Source organism: Neltuma alba, unplaced genomic scaffold (assembly GCF_004799145.2).
Source record: "Neltuma alba isolate B1F8T4 unplaced genomic scaffold, ASM479914v2 tig00001210_pilon, whole genome shotgun sequence".
Taxonomy (NCBI): Eukaryota; Viridiplantae; Streptophyta; class Magnoliopsida; order Fabales; family Fabaceae; genus Neltuma; species Neltuma alba.
This window is the reverse complement of record NW_021632377.1, coordinates 399283-413906: the sequence shown is the minus strand read 5'-3', so window position 1 is coordinate 413906 and position 14624 is coordinate 399283. Positions and strand designations below refer to the sequence as shown.

Here is a 14624-nt window from a genome sequence, read left to right as displayed (position 1 = left end):
GTAGCAGGCCTGAATCTGAATTAAACATCCCAATGACAATATGATGGGCCCGTAATTACCGAAAGCTTTTTAAAAAGGGGATATTATGTGTTAGGCAATTTTTTTAAAAAAAAAAATAAATCAAGGTGATTTTCCATGGGAGAAAAAAGGTAATTTTGAATTTTCTGTTAATGTTTTCCGGAAAAGAATGTGCAGCTGTGTATACAAGTATATATATTGAAAATTGTCATATTGAGTGCATTTCCATTCGCAAAGTTTTTATATTTGTTTTCCTAAAATGGTTAATGTTTTTTATTTCATAATTTAAAATATGATTGACTCAATTTCATTCCTTAAAATTTTTTACGATCGTTTCTTTATCTATTCAAAATATAGGACTAATAACTTTTTGCCCATAAATGTATATTTTTAAAATCAAAATCACTATATTTTTATGGCAATTAATATGTATGAAATTCATCTTAAGCTAATAAGCTATGTTATTTTTAAATTATTCGATGGCAAAAAAAATTAATTTAAAATTATTAATCATATCACTTATATCATTATGTTTTGGTTTAGATGCGCTTTTTTTTTAAAAAAAGAAAAAGAAAAAGTCACATCTGTAATAGGAATAACTACTAACAAGTTAATTCTATAAGTTGTTCCAGAGAAATGAGAAATTCTATCTGATTTTGAGGTGTGAAATGAAAGCGTGATTAAAAAAAGGTAAAAGAAAGAACGTAATTTAAAAATATTGAGTAAATAAATAAAAAATGTATTTTCAATTTTTTTAAAAATACATATATCTTGTAACCAAAAAGATATACTACCTTCAGTCCTAATTATAAGACCTAGTTGACTAATTTGAGGAGATTAAGGAAATAAGTTGAGTTAGTTATTTATCCTAAATATGTGTTATCTTTCCTAAAATATCCTTACTAATCAAGTGTATTAACTAGAACTATTATTGTTAGAAGGGTTACTTTGGGAAAAAAAATATAAATATGAGAAATAAAGTAGATTGGAGTCTTATATTTAAAATCAAAATAAAAATCAAATAGGGTTTTATATTAAGAATCAGAGGCAGTATATATATACCCCGCGTAGAGCCGGGAAAACGGGCCGAGCCCGTCGGGCCGGCCCTTTTAGGCCCTGAAATTATGAGGGCCGGGCTTGATATTTTTCTCTTAAAATGAAACATAAGCCCTGGAGGGCTAGCCCTGGAGGGCCGAGGGCTTAAAAGGGCCGGCCCTTTTAAGCCCTTTTATATTTTTTTTTATTTTTAAAATTTTTTTATATAATATTAATGTTATTAATTTTTTACATTGTTAATAATATTTCAAATATTTAGTTATTATTATTATTTTAAAAGTAAATTTAGTTTTAGATAATAATTTATCCAATTAAATTTTTAAAAAATGGGTTAATTTGGACTTTAATAATGATTTGATTTATATTATATGCGTTGATATTTTTAAACTATATATATATTTGATAATAGAATATTTTTATACTTATATAACTTGTGATTCTATAATTTGAATTAGAAATTCATGAGTTTTAACAGCAATGTTTCTCACATTAAAGTAAAAAAATAGTTAGATTGCAAAATTTAAAAATAAAATTCTTATAAAGAAGAAAAACTTGATATTTTTGTTACGAAAGAAAAGTATACTTATGAAGAAAAGTAATTAATTATAGTGATGATGAAGTTTCAAAAGATTAATAATAGTGTTTATTTATTGCACAATTGCATTATAGATAAAACTTTTAGATGTTGTTATCTTGTTAATGAATGTTTTAGATGTTCTTAGATGTTGATGAATATTTATATATGATGATATTTTATATGTGACTTAATTTTATTCATATTTATGTCTTTTATTAATAATTTCATTGATTTATTTTTATAAAAAATATAATAAATATAAAAAATAGTATTTTTTCTTAAACGGGCCAAAAGCCCGCGGGCCGGCCCTGGCCCTGTAGCTTAAGGGCCGGGCTTAGCAAATTGGGGTATTTTTAAAATTCCAGCCCTGGAGGGCCGGCCCTTTTAAGCCCGCCAGCCCTGAAGGGCCGGCTCTGGAGGGCCGGGCCGGCCCTGATTCCCGGCTCTACGCGCTAGAATGGCACCTGCAAAAAATTGGAATGAAAATAGAATGGATTGATAGGGTTAATTTGGTAATTTTGGTAAATATATTATAGAAACCAGCATTTCTTGCAGAAGCTGTTTCCCGCCAACTGAGAGAAGCGAGCGAAGATCCCCCTTTCGGCTTGTGCTGTGCTGCTTCTTCGTCTTCCTGAAGCTGAAGTTGTCTCATAAAACTGAGGAATGAAGGGTGGAACTTTACAAATAAACTGGCACGAAACCAAACCAGTCCTATCCCTTGATTTCCACCCACTCACCGCCACTCTTGCCACCGGCGGCGCCGATTTCGACATCAAGGTCGTTCTTCCAATTACTGTCTGACCATTGTGTTATTTCGCAACGTTTTCACTCAAAGCTTAAACTGAAAACTAGTTTTTTCTCTTGCATAAGGTTGATTTTGTTTCTTAGTCTGTTGTCCCTTTGACAGGATTTGGGAATTGGGGTTTTCGTGGGTCGGATTAGAACTGGGACATAAATCGTTGAAAATTTCGGAAAAATATATATCTTTTTAATATTTATTTTTCGGGATTTTGTGTAGTTCATTGGGAAAATGTCACTGAGTTCCTCTTTATTTTTGATTATGTGAATTACATTATTTGGTTTTCGTCCGAACAAGAAAATTGTTAATCATAAGACGGTTAATGGAAGATTGTTCTTGTTACAATCTTGTAAACATTTCTAGTGCTTAGAGAATTGGTTTACAGTTTCACTAATAGAAGAAACTGCCACTAATATTTCATATTTATTAAAGAAAAGTGTTTAAAATTATATCTTCGTATTTAAATGTCTTGTTTCTATTTATGAAGATAGGATGCCTGAGCTGTATCTGTCATCTACAATAATAGAGGTGGATGCATCGTAGACATTTTTTTTATTTAATTATTATTTTAAAAATTTTTACTCTCCTTAATTTGGAGAATAATTTGAACTAAGAGATACCATCTTCGTAAGGGAGGAGGAGATGCTCTTTGGGGCACTTAGACAAGTGATCTCAGTTCTGTTGTTGAATTATAGAATATCCCCGGTATCTGTAACCTTCGTTCAAGTTCCAATATATCAGTGTGAGACATTTTCGATTATTCAACTGACTTGTGTTTCAGTGCATTGCTTATGAAAAATGCAAATAAGGTTGAGAGTTTTACTTCTCTATCTGACACTGCTTCAATAAGTGAACATGTTAAGACCATGCCTCTTGAAAATTTCTGCATGTTTTATTTTTTGGATTTCACCAGGCTAGACTAACTATTGATTTTTAACTTTTATTTCCAGCTTTGGTCTGTAAAACCTGCAGAGGCACAAAAGAAACTACCTGTAGTGTCATATCTGAATAGCTTGTCTTACCATAGTTCTGCAGTAAATGTAATTCGTTTCTCCTCTTCAGGTATGTCAGTATCATTGGTTTCCTCTCCCTTTCCCTCCACTCTGGATTAATAGGAGTTTCACTAAATAATTTTCAATTTATAGTGATAATACAATTTATCCTGGCCGAAATATTTGACCATCGTATCAGTTATTTTGGTATACAGTGACCCTTAGTGTCTGAACTATCTTGATCCTAAAATGTCATCTCTGTATGCTCTATAGAGTTCATTAGCAGTTTGAAAGAGGTTCCTCATGGAAATGGTTTCTGCTTGCCTTCAGAAGCCTCCAGAAAATAACAAGCAGGTTTAACTAGAGTTGATAGTTCTAAAATTCTATTTTAGTCCTTTGTCCCTTTTCCAAATTAAGTTACACAGACTCTGAAGCACTCTTTACTCCTTTTGGTTACTTCAGATTTTTTATTTTCCCCAAGAAAAAATTGGGTGATAGTATTGCTACTAAGAACAATATTTTGGTTCATGCAGGGGAACTCTTGGCTTCTGGTGCTGATGGTATGCCTTTATCTGCCTTTGAACTGCTTTAATTGTTTTAAAGTGTGATAATATAAATTGGTGATGTTTGTGGACTGGACCTTCCTTATTTTCAGGAGGTGATCTTATAATATGGAAGTATCATCTGATAGATACAGATCAAACATGGAAGGTCCTCAAGATGTTAAGGTAAGATAAGAGGCATTTGATTTGATTCATGTGTGAGCCCTGCATATATTATGAATTAATAGAATGTACAATAGGCAGTATTTTGCTTTGCTATGATTTTTATTTTATGCAAATTTTATATTTCTGTATACGATGAAGATTTCATAGACTAGTCAACCAATAGGCAGTGGGCCCTTGGTCCTTTTTTCTGTATTGATGTATGTCTTCTTTATTTCTGAAGGCTATGACATAGAAACAAAGACTATACTTGACATCAAAACTATAATTTATGATATAACCACTCATCAGTCCAAGGGCCCTAAAACAGTTTTCCCTTTTGGTCTTCCTGACGGGATTCTGCTTCTAATAAATACTACCTCTAGTCCTTAATATAAGAGCTCATTTGACTTTTATTTTAGTCTTAAATATAAGACTCCAATCCACTTTAGCTCTCATATTTATTCATTTTTTCTCAAGTTACTCATTGTAATAATAGTAGGTCTAACCAATACACTTTGATTACCAAGGATATTTTAGAAAATATAACACCTATTATTATAAATAACTAACTTAACTGGTTTTTTTTATTTACTCAAATTAGTCAAGTAGCTCTTATATTAAGGACGGGAGGTAGTATATTTTAAAGACCAGTAGCTCCCCCCGTACCCCCCCCCCCAAAAAAAAAAAAAAAAAAGACCTCATGTTTGGCCCGTTACTTTTCTTCTTATCAAGATTTTTCTGTGAAATAGGTCTCATCACAAGGATATCCTGGATCTTCAGTGGTCTCCTGATGGCACATTTTTAATTTCTGGGTCAGTTGATAATACTTGCATTATATGGGACATTAACAAAGGTGAGAATGGCAACAAATAATTGGAGCATGTCCAATTAGTATGCTTTAACTCTGGTAGAAGGCAGTTGAAATGTTTCAACTGTGACATCTGTTGATCATATCTTTGTTTATATTGCTGATTGTACTTGATTTTTATGTCTCAGGCACCAATCTTCAGGCGTTGGAATCTCATGCTCATTATGTTCAGGGAGTTGCATGGGATCCTCTAGGGCAATATGTTGCTTCTCTTAGTTCCGACAGAACTTGCCGAATCTACATTAATAAACCTAGAAAATCTAAAGGAAGTGGGAAAATCAATTTTGTCTGCCAGCAAGTTATTTCCAAGGCAGTACATCCATTACTAGATAATTCTAAGGTTTAAGATAAATTGAATCCTATTCTATCTTTAAATTTATTGATTGATTTGTCATGTACATGAACCTCACGAAGTTTTTGGAATGCAGTCAACAAATTATCATCTTTTCCATGATGAGACGCTGCCATCTTTTTTCAGGAGACCAGCCTGGTCTCCTGATGGCTCGTTTCTTGTTGTGCCTGCAGGTAATAACTTGAGCAAATTCTGATTCAATTTATTTCTGAGTTTTTGACTCTTCATGATAATGTATAATCTATCTCTGGTTTTACGGGTCAGAGGTTGTGATAAGCTGTGATTGCAGATTCTTCTAGAGAGCCCATTTTTAGCGAAGCATAGAATAATCTACAAAAAATTGGATAGTATTCAAGTTAGTTGAATCTGTAGTTTACCTGGACTGCTGATGAGTTTATTTGCTTCAGCCTGATGAGACTCCTCATTTTTTTGGTTTTGGATGGTGAAAGTTATAATTATCTCTAGGTAGTAGTAAATTTTACCTTTGCAGTTTGGCCTGACTTTTTGCAGTCAAGTTCCAACTTAATGCGCTTTCTTTAGTATTTCTTGGTGCTTGAAAATTGTATCATGTCGGTTGGTTTCTTCCTTTCAGACTCTGATTTCCTGAACAGTTGTTATTCTATGTTATCTATTTTTAAAAAGGAAAAAAATTACATGGCAATTCATCTATTTCAGGCTCATACAAAGCTACTTCTGGATCTGAATCTGTAAATGCAGCTTACATATTTTCTAGAAAGGACCTTTCTCGGTAAGTCTGCCAGATTTTTCTGCTTTAGGCGATGAAATCTTTCTACTTCAAATGCTGAAGATGGCTCGCAGAGTCAAAACATTTTTTTTTCCCAAAAAAAAAAAATTGAGATTACATGTTATACTTTAATACCCAGCATGCTATGCTATATTAATATATTCATGGACCATGTCCTAAAGGCATTTTGTTTGTGATTTTCCTGATATGCAGGCCTGCCATACAGCTTCCTTGTGCAAACAAAGCTGTGGTTGCTGTCCGATTCTGTCCTGTTAATTTCAGCCTTCGGGGAACAAATTCAGGTAATTTTGTGCTTGTTACTTGTACATCAGCTCAGTTGCAGTATATATATGATTTAGGGGGCCATTTCTTCAGTCATGTGGAGCTTAATTCTGGCACTCTGTCCCCTAAAGTGATCCAAAGTTGAACTACTTTCTTGTAGAAACATTCTGCTTGTCTTGGAGGATGTATATCTATACTGAAGCAAGATAATAATTGTATTTATTTGTGCAGCTGAGTTGTTTAAACTTCCCTATCGCCTCATTTTTGCGGTGGCCACTTTGAATTCATTGTACATTTATGACACTGAGAACAATCCTCCCATAGCTATAATGGCTGGTCTCCACTATGCTGCAATAACAGACATTGCATGGTAAATTTTTTAGTGACTACCAGGTCCCTTTTACATGTTTTGGTTTAAGAATTAATGCAATCGCCTGCCTCTGGGGAAAGTTTTTAACTGCTTCCGGCATTGTTTAAAAGGTCACCTGATGCTCATTATTTGGCATTGTCCTCTCAAGATGGTTTCTGCACTTTGGTGGAATTTGAAAATAATGAATTAGGAACACCTATCTCTTCATCAGGTACACCACCCCCCCCCCAAAAAAAAACCTATTTTTCAGCTTTATCATATATCCACTACACTGAGGTTTCTAATATTTCTGTAACATATTGATCCAGGAGAAAAGAAAGTTTCTGGCAAGGATAATACACAGCCGAAGACATCTGACAATTTGGTCATTGAAGCTACCGGGAATATTAGTACAGCTGAAGAAGAAAGCATGAAAAATGAAGCCAGAGGAAAGGCTGATAACATGATCATTGAACCAACTAGCAACGTTGGTGTAATTAATGAACAAATCAGGAAAGCTGAAGCAGAAGAGCAACGAGATGAGAGGGTCACAGAAGTAACTGGGAATGTTGGGGTAGTTGTAGCAGAAAGTAGTAAAATGGAAGCACAAGAGAAGGCCGACTACATGGTCATTGAGAAAACCAGCAATGTTAGTGGAGTTGAGGCAGCTGGCAGGGAAAACGAGGCCCAAGGGAAGGCTGATGACATGGTCATTGAGGAAACTAGCAATGTTGGTGGAGTTGTGACAGCAAGCCAGGAAAGTGCAGCAGGAGAGAAAGCTGTCTTGGTCATTGAAGAAACTGGAAATGATGGCGCAGTTGTGGTGGATATCAGTAATAGTGAAGCAGAGAAACAACCAGTAAGTTCAGATAGTGTGAAATCGGATGAACAAAAGAAGACAGAGAAACAAACATCTAGTTTAGATAGGAGGGAAGCAGAAGAAAGAGTAGCATGTAGTTCAAGAGGAACAACGACAACATCAAATAAGACAGGCAAAAAGCGTATAACTCCCATTGCCATTGATCCATGAGAGAAACACAGGCATGGATCCCCTGCGGTCATTTTATTTGATTGCTGGTAGTCTTGAAATTTGACCTATCTCTAGCCCCTGCCGTTCAAAAATTTATCTTTTATGGCTTCCAATTTGCTAGTTTTAGAGGTGGAATTTTTGCAAGGAAATGGGTAAGCTACATACCGTCACAGCCACTCATCAGTCCCTGACCATTGAGACCTATAAGTATTCTACCGAGTAACTGGAAAGTTGCTGCGGCTACTGTCACTAGCATTTTTACTGCCTCTAACCAGTCACCATAGCTAAACACTATTATTTCCAGTGCATAATTTGAGTGTCAGGGGATAAAAGAAGAAAGATTTTATGATTGCACTCTGCAGTCGACTGCAGAAATCCATCTGAGAAACACCCTGCGTGTTTATCCTTGTATATTTTTTGGGCAGTCTACATATGAAAGTTCCTTACTATTTCCCTTTTTCTTTTTTTGTCCTTGTTCTATGAACTGCATCTGGTTATCTATTCTTTAATGTAGATTCCAGTTCGACAAGTAATGTAATTTAGCATGATTTTTGCATCTCTTGGGTTACTTTACACGTTGTATGAGTGGAAGGAATCCATGCTATGATTGTCAAATTATGATACTCCGTATTTTTAGTACAAATCTGAATAAAATTAAAATTGAATAGAGTTTGTTCAAATTACAAAGGAAATACCATTAATATAATCTATGAAGCCGAACATTACTTGCCAACAATAAACAAGTTAGGAAAAGAAAGTATTGAAAGTGGTGAAATTTCTTTTTTTTTTTTTTTTGGTTTTATCAAAGGGATTGCAGAATAATAATCTATTTTTGTTTTTGGCCAAAAGAATACTAATTAATTCTTTCTTCTCTGAATTTCAATGCCTGAAGAGGATCATAATCCTTCATTTGATAGCGTAGATGCATGTCAACAGATATATCCCAATTGTATCGTACTTAAATAACAAGAGGTTCCCACTGAGCATATTATTTAGTAAACCTCTGCATGTTTGTAACAGGGAATCAGGATTACGGCAACAAGCTCTGAACGATGGCACGAATGGAAAGTAATATGCTCAAAGAAACAGTTCCATTCGCGCATTAAATGTTTCTCGCATACCTAGTCTTCTTTGGATGTCTCTCTTTCATGTAAATTGGTTTGTTTGAGCTCAACAAAGTTTCATTCACTTTCTTTCAACAATACTGTTCTGTTCGGCCGTCATAAACCACAACTTGATGATTAGCTCCAAAAGTTGCTAATTGCTTGTATATGCCTTCAATAATAACAGACCTTTTCAGAACCTCCTGGGGAATGTGCACATTCTCCTCTATGGATGGCACCTCGCCTTCTTCACCATGTGGACCTACTCCAATGGCTCCCTGACCTTCACACTGCCTCAATTTCATTGTCTTTTTAGTGACATCATAACCTCCTTCCGCCAAGGACTTGAAATTATATTATTGATTCAATTGTGTTGGAAAAACTAAAGTTTAACGAGGTTAATGACACTATTTATTCATAACATCCATTCATTGTTTAAATCACACACCAGCGACTTATTAGCCTTCTTTTAATAAAATTAAAGGATAAATGGATAGTTTTCAATTAAATGTAATGATATTTCTAATTGAACGCCTTTATATTAACAATATAATTGTTTAAAAGTTGAAGTGCACATAACTCCCTTTAAAAATTTGAATCATATGGGAATAACACCAATAAATTTTAAAATTTGATTAAAAAAAATCTTATACTTTCAAATTTAAATAAATCTCCAAGACAAGTAAATCTATTATCTGAACTTGAAAAGCTAACGCTTAATGTTGCAAACCCGCACAAGCGTTAGCTTCAATCCCCCCCCCCCCCCTTTCTTCTCAACACAGCCTCAATCCACAGGGCTCCCCATACAAAAAGCAACAAGCTTCACGACCTCCGGAACATTCTTCTTTGGTAGTCTATCAGGCTCCCCATCATCCAAGGGCATAACATTGAACGGTGCTGACAGGATTTGTTCATTTACGCTTGGTTACAACCTAATTTGCCAACTATGACACATCTTCTGAACTGTACAAGATGTGAAGCAGCTCACTGGCTCACATCACACTTCGAAAGAAGATCAATGGAGATGGATATGTACCCGACCAAGATGAAATTGATAGCAGACATTCTCCTCCTCACCAGTACCCTAGTTTCACCTAATGATCTAACCTCAAGTTCTTGCAGGTTTAGATGTAAACCATGATTATGAGATAGATGCAAAGAATTGGACAAAGAATAGAAAGGGAAAAAAATGTATACCTCGCTCTCTGCTATCTTAAGTTTCGGTGACTCTGGTAGAACTGAAATGTATATTCTGTCGCTTGCTTTTGGAAAAGCAGGTAAAATCTAAAGCAGCACTTAAGACTCGTGAAAAACAGTTTTAGGTTAGTAGCTATCGCTGAATGAGCAGCAGCAGCCCAGGGTGACAATGTCAGGTTGTGAGTGAGCTCTGGTTCACCATAGAATCTGAACTCTGAAGAGTATGCTGGTCAAAATACAATGCAAAGAAAGCCAAACTCTAATTTGCAGCCAGAAATATGGTCAACCTGAAGACAGAAGTTATTGAAAAGAATAAGTTACTGCAAAAACAAATGGTACACCTAAGAGGATGGGGTGAGAAAATGTTTTTAAGACTGGATCAAGGAAAAAGACTGTCAGGGTAAATTGTTATCATGATTCTCAGAAATTTCATTTGGAATGATCAAAACTCGAGTAAGCTTAAATCACGCCAGATGCTTTGAGATTAAATTAAAAAAATAAAAAAGAAAGTAATGAACTCACTCTGTGATTCCATTTGCCGGGATGGAGATTCATAATCAGTTAATAGTTGCGAAAGGATAATTTCGTTCCACGTATCAGGCACTCCAGGCAGACACCAGTGGCTACAATCTTGGACAGATGGATTATCACTCCAGTTACCAACATGGGCATCACTTCGAAAAGCTGTCAATGATGTGACATGGAGAACATTGATGGGAACTGGGACATTTTTTACCACTTCCAAAACTAAGTCTGAAAACAAACTTTGGTCCCTTCCATCAGTTTCTGGCATGGGGTACTGGGTTACAGTACAAGTGAAGCGGGGTTGATCACTGATGCAGACAAGGAAACTAGATCAGTAAGGTTGACCGGTGCAGATTAAACCAGTGAAATTTCATTTTTCTGGTTGAAATCTTGGGAAACGATATTTCGAAAGGTTATAACATTCTAGCATAATGGAAAAACAAAAGTTAAAGTGAGGAAAAGCAGCCGCTGATGCCACAAGCATGCAACTATATAAATAATGTCCTGAAGGTGAGAAGTCTTGTATCAGACAGGTTCACCAGAAGAGAGAGTATTTTCAAAAAAAATCACATATAGGGAAGAATACCTCCAATGAGATGGCTCATACGTCCTAAAGAAGACACGTGTTCTATTTTTGTTGATCTTTCTCTCTATCCATGATGCCCAAGTGCCAAGTGCCGTTCTGAAGGCAATAGGAATTGACATCCCAATTTTCAATGACCTTCCAACTTGGAAATAGCAACCCCTGATGGAAACAGATAAATACACAGGCATAAACAAAATTAAAAACCATACTGATCTCGGCGGATGAAAATACACGTCAAGCATCACAAACATAAATCATAATCTGATTTTATAAAAATATGTACTACAAATTATATTCACCCAAGAAAAAGTCTTTCAGCTTTAAATTGAAACAGAGGATAGTAAATAAAATATAATTTCAACAAGACTCACCATTGTATAATATCAGGGCGAAAGCTAGACCCCAACCTTCCTTTCAAAATTTTTTTTATGCTTATTTTCTTTTGGTGTTAAAGACATGCCTCATATTCAGTAGCTATAACAAACATGACCAAGGATCTAAGTGAGACAGAATAAAATCAATGCTCAAGTGAATAAAGTCTCACTCATCTCAATTGTATACTCAAGTGAATAAAAGTCTCATTCATCTCAATTGTCAAGTCTCTTGAATGTGAACATTACTGCAGGAAGGAGTTGTGACAATCATGGAAAAAGGCAGCAATCACCCCAACATCTAAAAATATACTTAACTGCTATTAGCAGCAATTTGTCAGAATTTTTTTGCAGCTCTGGTTTGCATCATGGAGAACTTCAACAAACATTACTTTCAACCCTCTTGAACAATAGCATTTAAAAGCTACAGAATCATGTTGATGAGGTTAGGAAAAATAATGATGGATACCACGAGCCATTAAAATAAATAGCTAAGAAAGTTTTGCATTGGCGGAAGATAACTAAGAAAAATAAGTGCGAAGCAATAAACAGCAGAAGAAACAATTATTGTATCAAATATGTCCATAAACATAATGACACTAAGTGGCCATTGAATGTAACAAAGAAAGGAACTTACGCGTCAAAAAGTTTAGACGGCACCCACCAGTGCCCAGTGTTGAATATAAGAACATCAGAATCAGCCCATCGGTCACTTATATCATCTAATCTGTCCAATCTAAGTGTTGATTTAACCCTCTTTGGCGCATGCTTAGGTACCGGACCCGGTTGCACCAGGAAAACCGATCGAAAGTATTCAATGGTGAAATTGAAGGCACTGAACCGAACACCTAAGAATCTAATTCTCTTCGATATCTCATTTTGGTTTACTTCATAGACACTCCGTTTATCCTTCACCCCAGCCATCAGCATACATATCAGTGATTCCCATTGAGTCCTACTCATAGAATCGCCAACAAAAACAATTCTCTTGCCTCGAAACATTTCCAAAACATTACTTACATCAAACCTCGGAAGATCGCAATCACTGGGTTTCCACCTCCAATTAAGATAACTCATGTCTCTCCGTCCATTAGCAAAGCAATTGAATCCTTGTTCTACAAAAGGACACTCTGACGCATTGTACAATGGGTAAGGCGGCACCCGGACCCACCTTCCCTTATAAACATCACAGCTTTTTAACGATCCGTTAAAGTTAGAGACACGCTGGCCTTGAAAGATGGTGTGACTAAAGTAAGGAAGTAAGTACACATATCCTCCACCAACGGCAACAAAGAATGAAATTAGAGACCCTATAATCACAAGCGCGTGAAAGTGAAACCACCGGGAGAGCCCGAGCCGTCTGCATCGGTTAGCTTTAGGACTCGCAACACCGAGAGACCTTCGATTGAACGACGGCGTTGTGGTGATTGAAACGCTCCGATTCAAAACACTCATAGTCCCAAATCATCCGCCACAACGAACACATTACACATTCAAGTTCAACACAACGATTTGTAAGATAGGATGAAACGGATCGATGGTCAAATTCAAGAGTCAAAGAGGAAGATGTCGTGGCGGTGAAAGTGATGAAATCTGTGGAAAGGTGGGGACTGGCGAGCGGTTTGGAGTTGGAAGAAAACAACAGAGAGAGAAGGAGACCCTCTCAGTACAGGGAAGTACGAAGGAACTGGGGACATTGGTGTAATTGGGATCGAAGACGGAGGTCTAAGTGGTCAATTCGTAGAAGCGACTCTTCTACAAACTTCCAAATCCTGACTCCTGACTCCTGACTCATGCGAGAAGTTGTGATTTGTGAACACCACGACCCCCAAGCACAATTATTAACCTTATGTTTTAAATTAAAAATTATTTAACTGATCTAGGCATCTCAAAAAAATCACACACATATATATATATTAGTTACCGGTGCTTATCATAAACTTTAAATAACTAATTTAAAAATAATAAATAATTAATTAGAAGTAGTTAAAAATAATAAATAGGTTAAAAATATTTTTTAATTTTTAAATATATTCTTATAATAAATTAAAAAAAGAAAAAGAATATATGATTAAATGTGATAAGTGAAGTATGAAAAATAAGAGAGAATAAATAATTAAAAAATTAAAAAATACATTAAATGTTAAAATAAGCTTCAAATTAAAACTTATAAATAGGATCGAAAAGAGCATTAAAAACTATACAATATACATCAGTTTTTTAAATTATAAGTTAATTTAAAAATAATATATAATATTACAACACCTTTTGCTCAGAACAAATTGTATTAGATTTAGGCTAATTTTGGTTTGTTTGTATTTGCTTTGGCGTTTCTGACCTTTGTCATGTAATTTCCAAGCTTGTCTTGCCTCTTTATTTGAAAAAAAAAAATTACCTTACTAAAACACCTGGAATCTGTCTAATAATATGCTACTATTAATATTAGCGTATTTAATTTATGAATACTATGAATTAGTGATATAAATAAAAGAAGATCGTCGGCACAAAAAAAAAAAAAAAGATCGTTTTGCTGTGACCATGCCTCTTGCTCCTTGATCAACTTTTTGTCGTTGTCTCGCTTTTTAAATTCTTTTCTTTTACAGCTATTGTTTTCTCTTTGAATTTTGATGTACTATTTAGTGAATTTTTAATGTAAAAAAACTCTTTGTTATATCAACTTTTCAAATAATATATTTATTTAAAGATTCAAATTTGATAATAAATTACAACATTTGTCTTTGTCAACGTATGTGTTGGACAAGGAAAAGAGAATAGAGCTGGAAAAATAAAATAAAATGGGCAAACCACAAACACGAATAAAATAAATATGTAAAGAGACAAAATTATTTTCCAAGAACATTCTTATTTATAGAAAGAGTGAGTACAGAAAATAAAATAATTAATACAATAACTAGTAACTAATAGAAACAAAAATTAAAAAAATGATCCTAAAAATTTTAAAGAGATTATTAGTTTTTTTTGGAAATAAAAAAAATTTCTTATATATAAAATCGGAAGGTGTATGATCAATTCTCATAATAAAATATCATTCCTTTTGGTTGGGTCA

At 34.7% G+C, this 14624-nt stretch overlaps 2 protein-coding genes across 2 annotated transcripts; one reads left to right on the top strand and one right to left on the bottom strand.

The window, feature by feature from the left end:
• The first annotated feature begins 2241 nt into the window (after nt 1-2241).
• Nucleotides 2242-8333, top strand: LOC114753627 (chromatin assembly factor 1 subunit FAS2). The gene is made up of 12 exons (XM_028942326.1): nt 2242-2428; nt 3401-3512; nt 3976-4002; nt 4098-4170; nt 4899-5002; nt 5146-5357; nt 5446-5542; nt 6045-6117; nt 6328-6416; nt 6628-6766; nt 6877-6977; nt 7075-8333. Exons 1-12 carry the CDS (start codon nt 2315-2317, stop codon nt 7773-7775), a joined length of 1842 nt encoding a protein of 613 aa, XP_028798159.1. The 5' UTR covers nt 2242-2314; the 3' UTR covers nt 7776-8333.
• A 1180-nt stretch (nt 8334-9513) lies between these two features.
• LOC114753635 (protein trichome berefringence-like 7) lies at nt 9514-13165 on the bottom strand. The gene is made up of 4 exons (XM_028942337.1): nt 12195-13165; nt 11187-11345; nt 10598-10908; nt 9514-10362 (listed from the first exon to the last, which is right to left on the bottom strand). Exons 1-4 carry the CDS (start codon nt 13010-13012, stop codon nt 10358-10360), a joined length of 1293 nt encoding a protein of 430 aa, XP_028798170.1. The 5' UTR covers nt 13013-13165; the 3' UTR covers nt 9514-10357.
• Nucleotides 13166-14624: the final 1459 nt, after the last annotated feature.

What these genes read in the sequence shown, in the direction of transcription:
- LOC114753627 (XM_028942326.1), top strand. Translation starts at nt 2,315, where the DNA reads ATGAAGGGTGGAACTTTACAAATAAACTGGCACGAAACCAAACCAGTC. An exon ending in GCGCCGATTTCGACATCAAG is followed by an intron (nt 2,429 to 3,400) that starts GTCGTTCTTCCA and finishes TTTTATTTCCAG; the next exon opens with CTTTGGTCTGTAAAACCTGC. An exon ending in CTTGGCTTCTGGTGCTGATG is followed by an intron (nt 4,003 to 4,097) that starts GTATGCCTTTAT and finishes CCTTATTTTCAG; the next exon opens with GAGGTGATCTTATAATATGG.
- LOC114753635 (XM_028942337.1), bottom strand. Translation starts at nt 13,012, where the DNA reads ATGAGTGTTTTGAATCGGAGCGTTTCAATCACCACAACGCCGTCGTTC. An exon ending in CCGTCTAAACTTTTTGACGC is followed by an intron (nt 11,346 to 12,194) that starts GTAAGTTCCTTT and finishes TGTTTCCATCAG; the next exon opens with GGGTTGCTATTTCCAAGTTG. An exon ending in TATGAGCCATCTCATTGGAG is followed by an intron (nt 10,909 to 11,186) that starts GTATTCTTCCCT and finishes TGTCTGCATCAG; the next exon opens with TGATCAACCCCGCTTCACTT.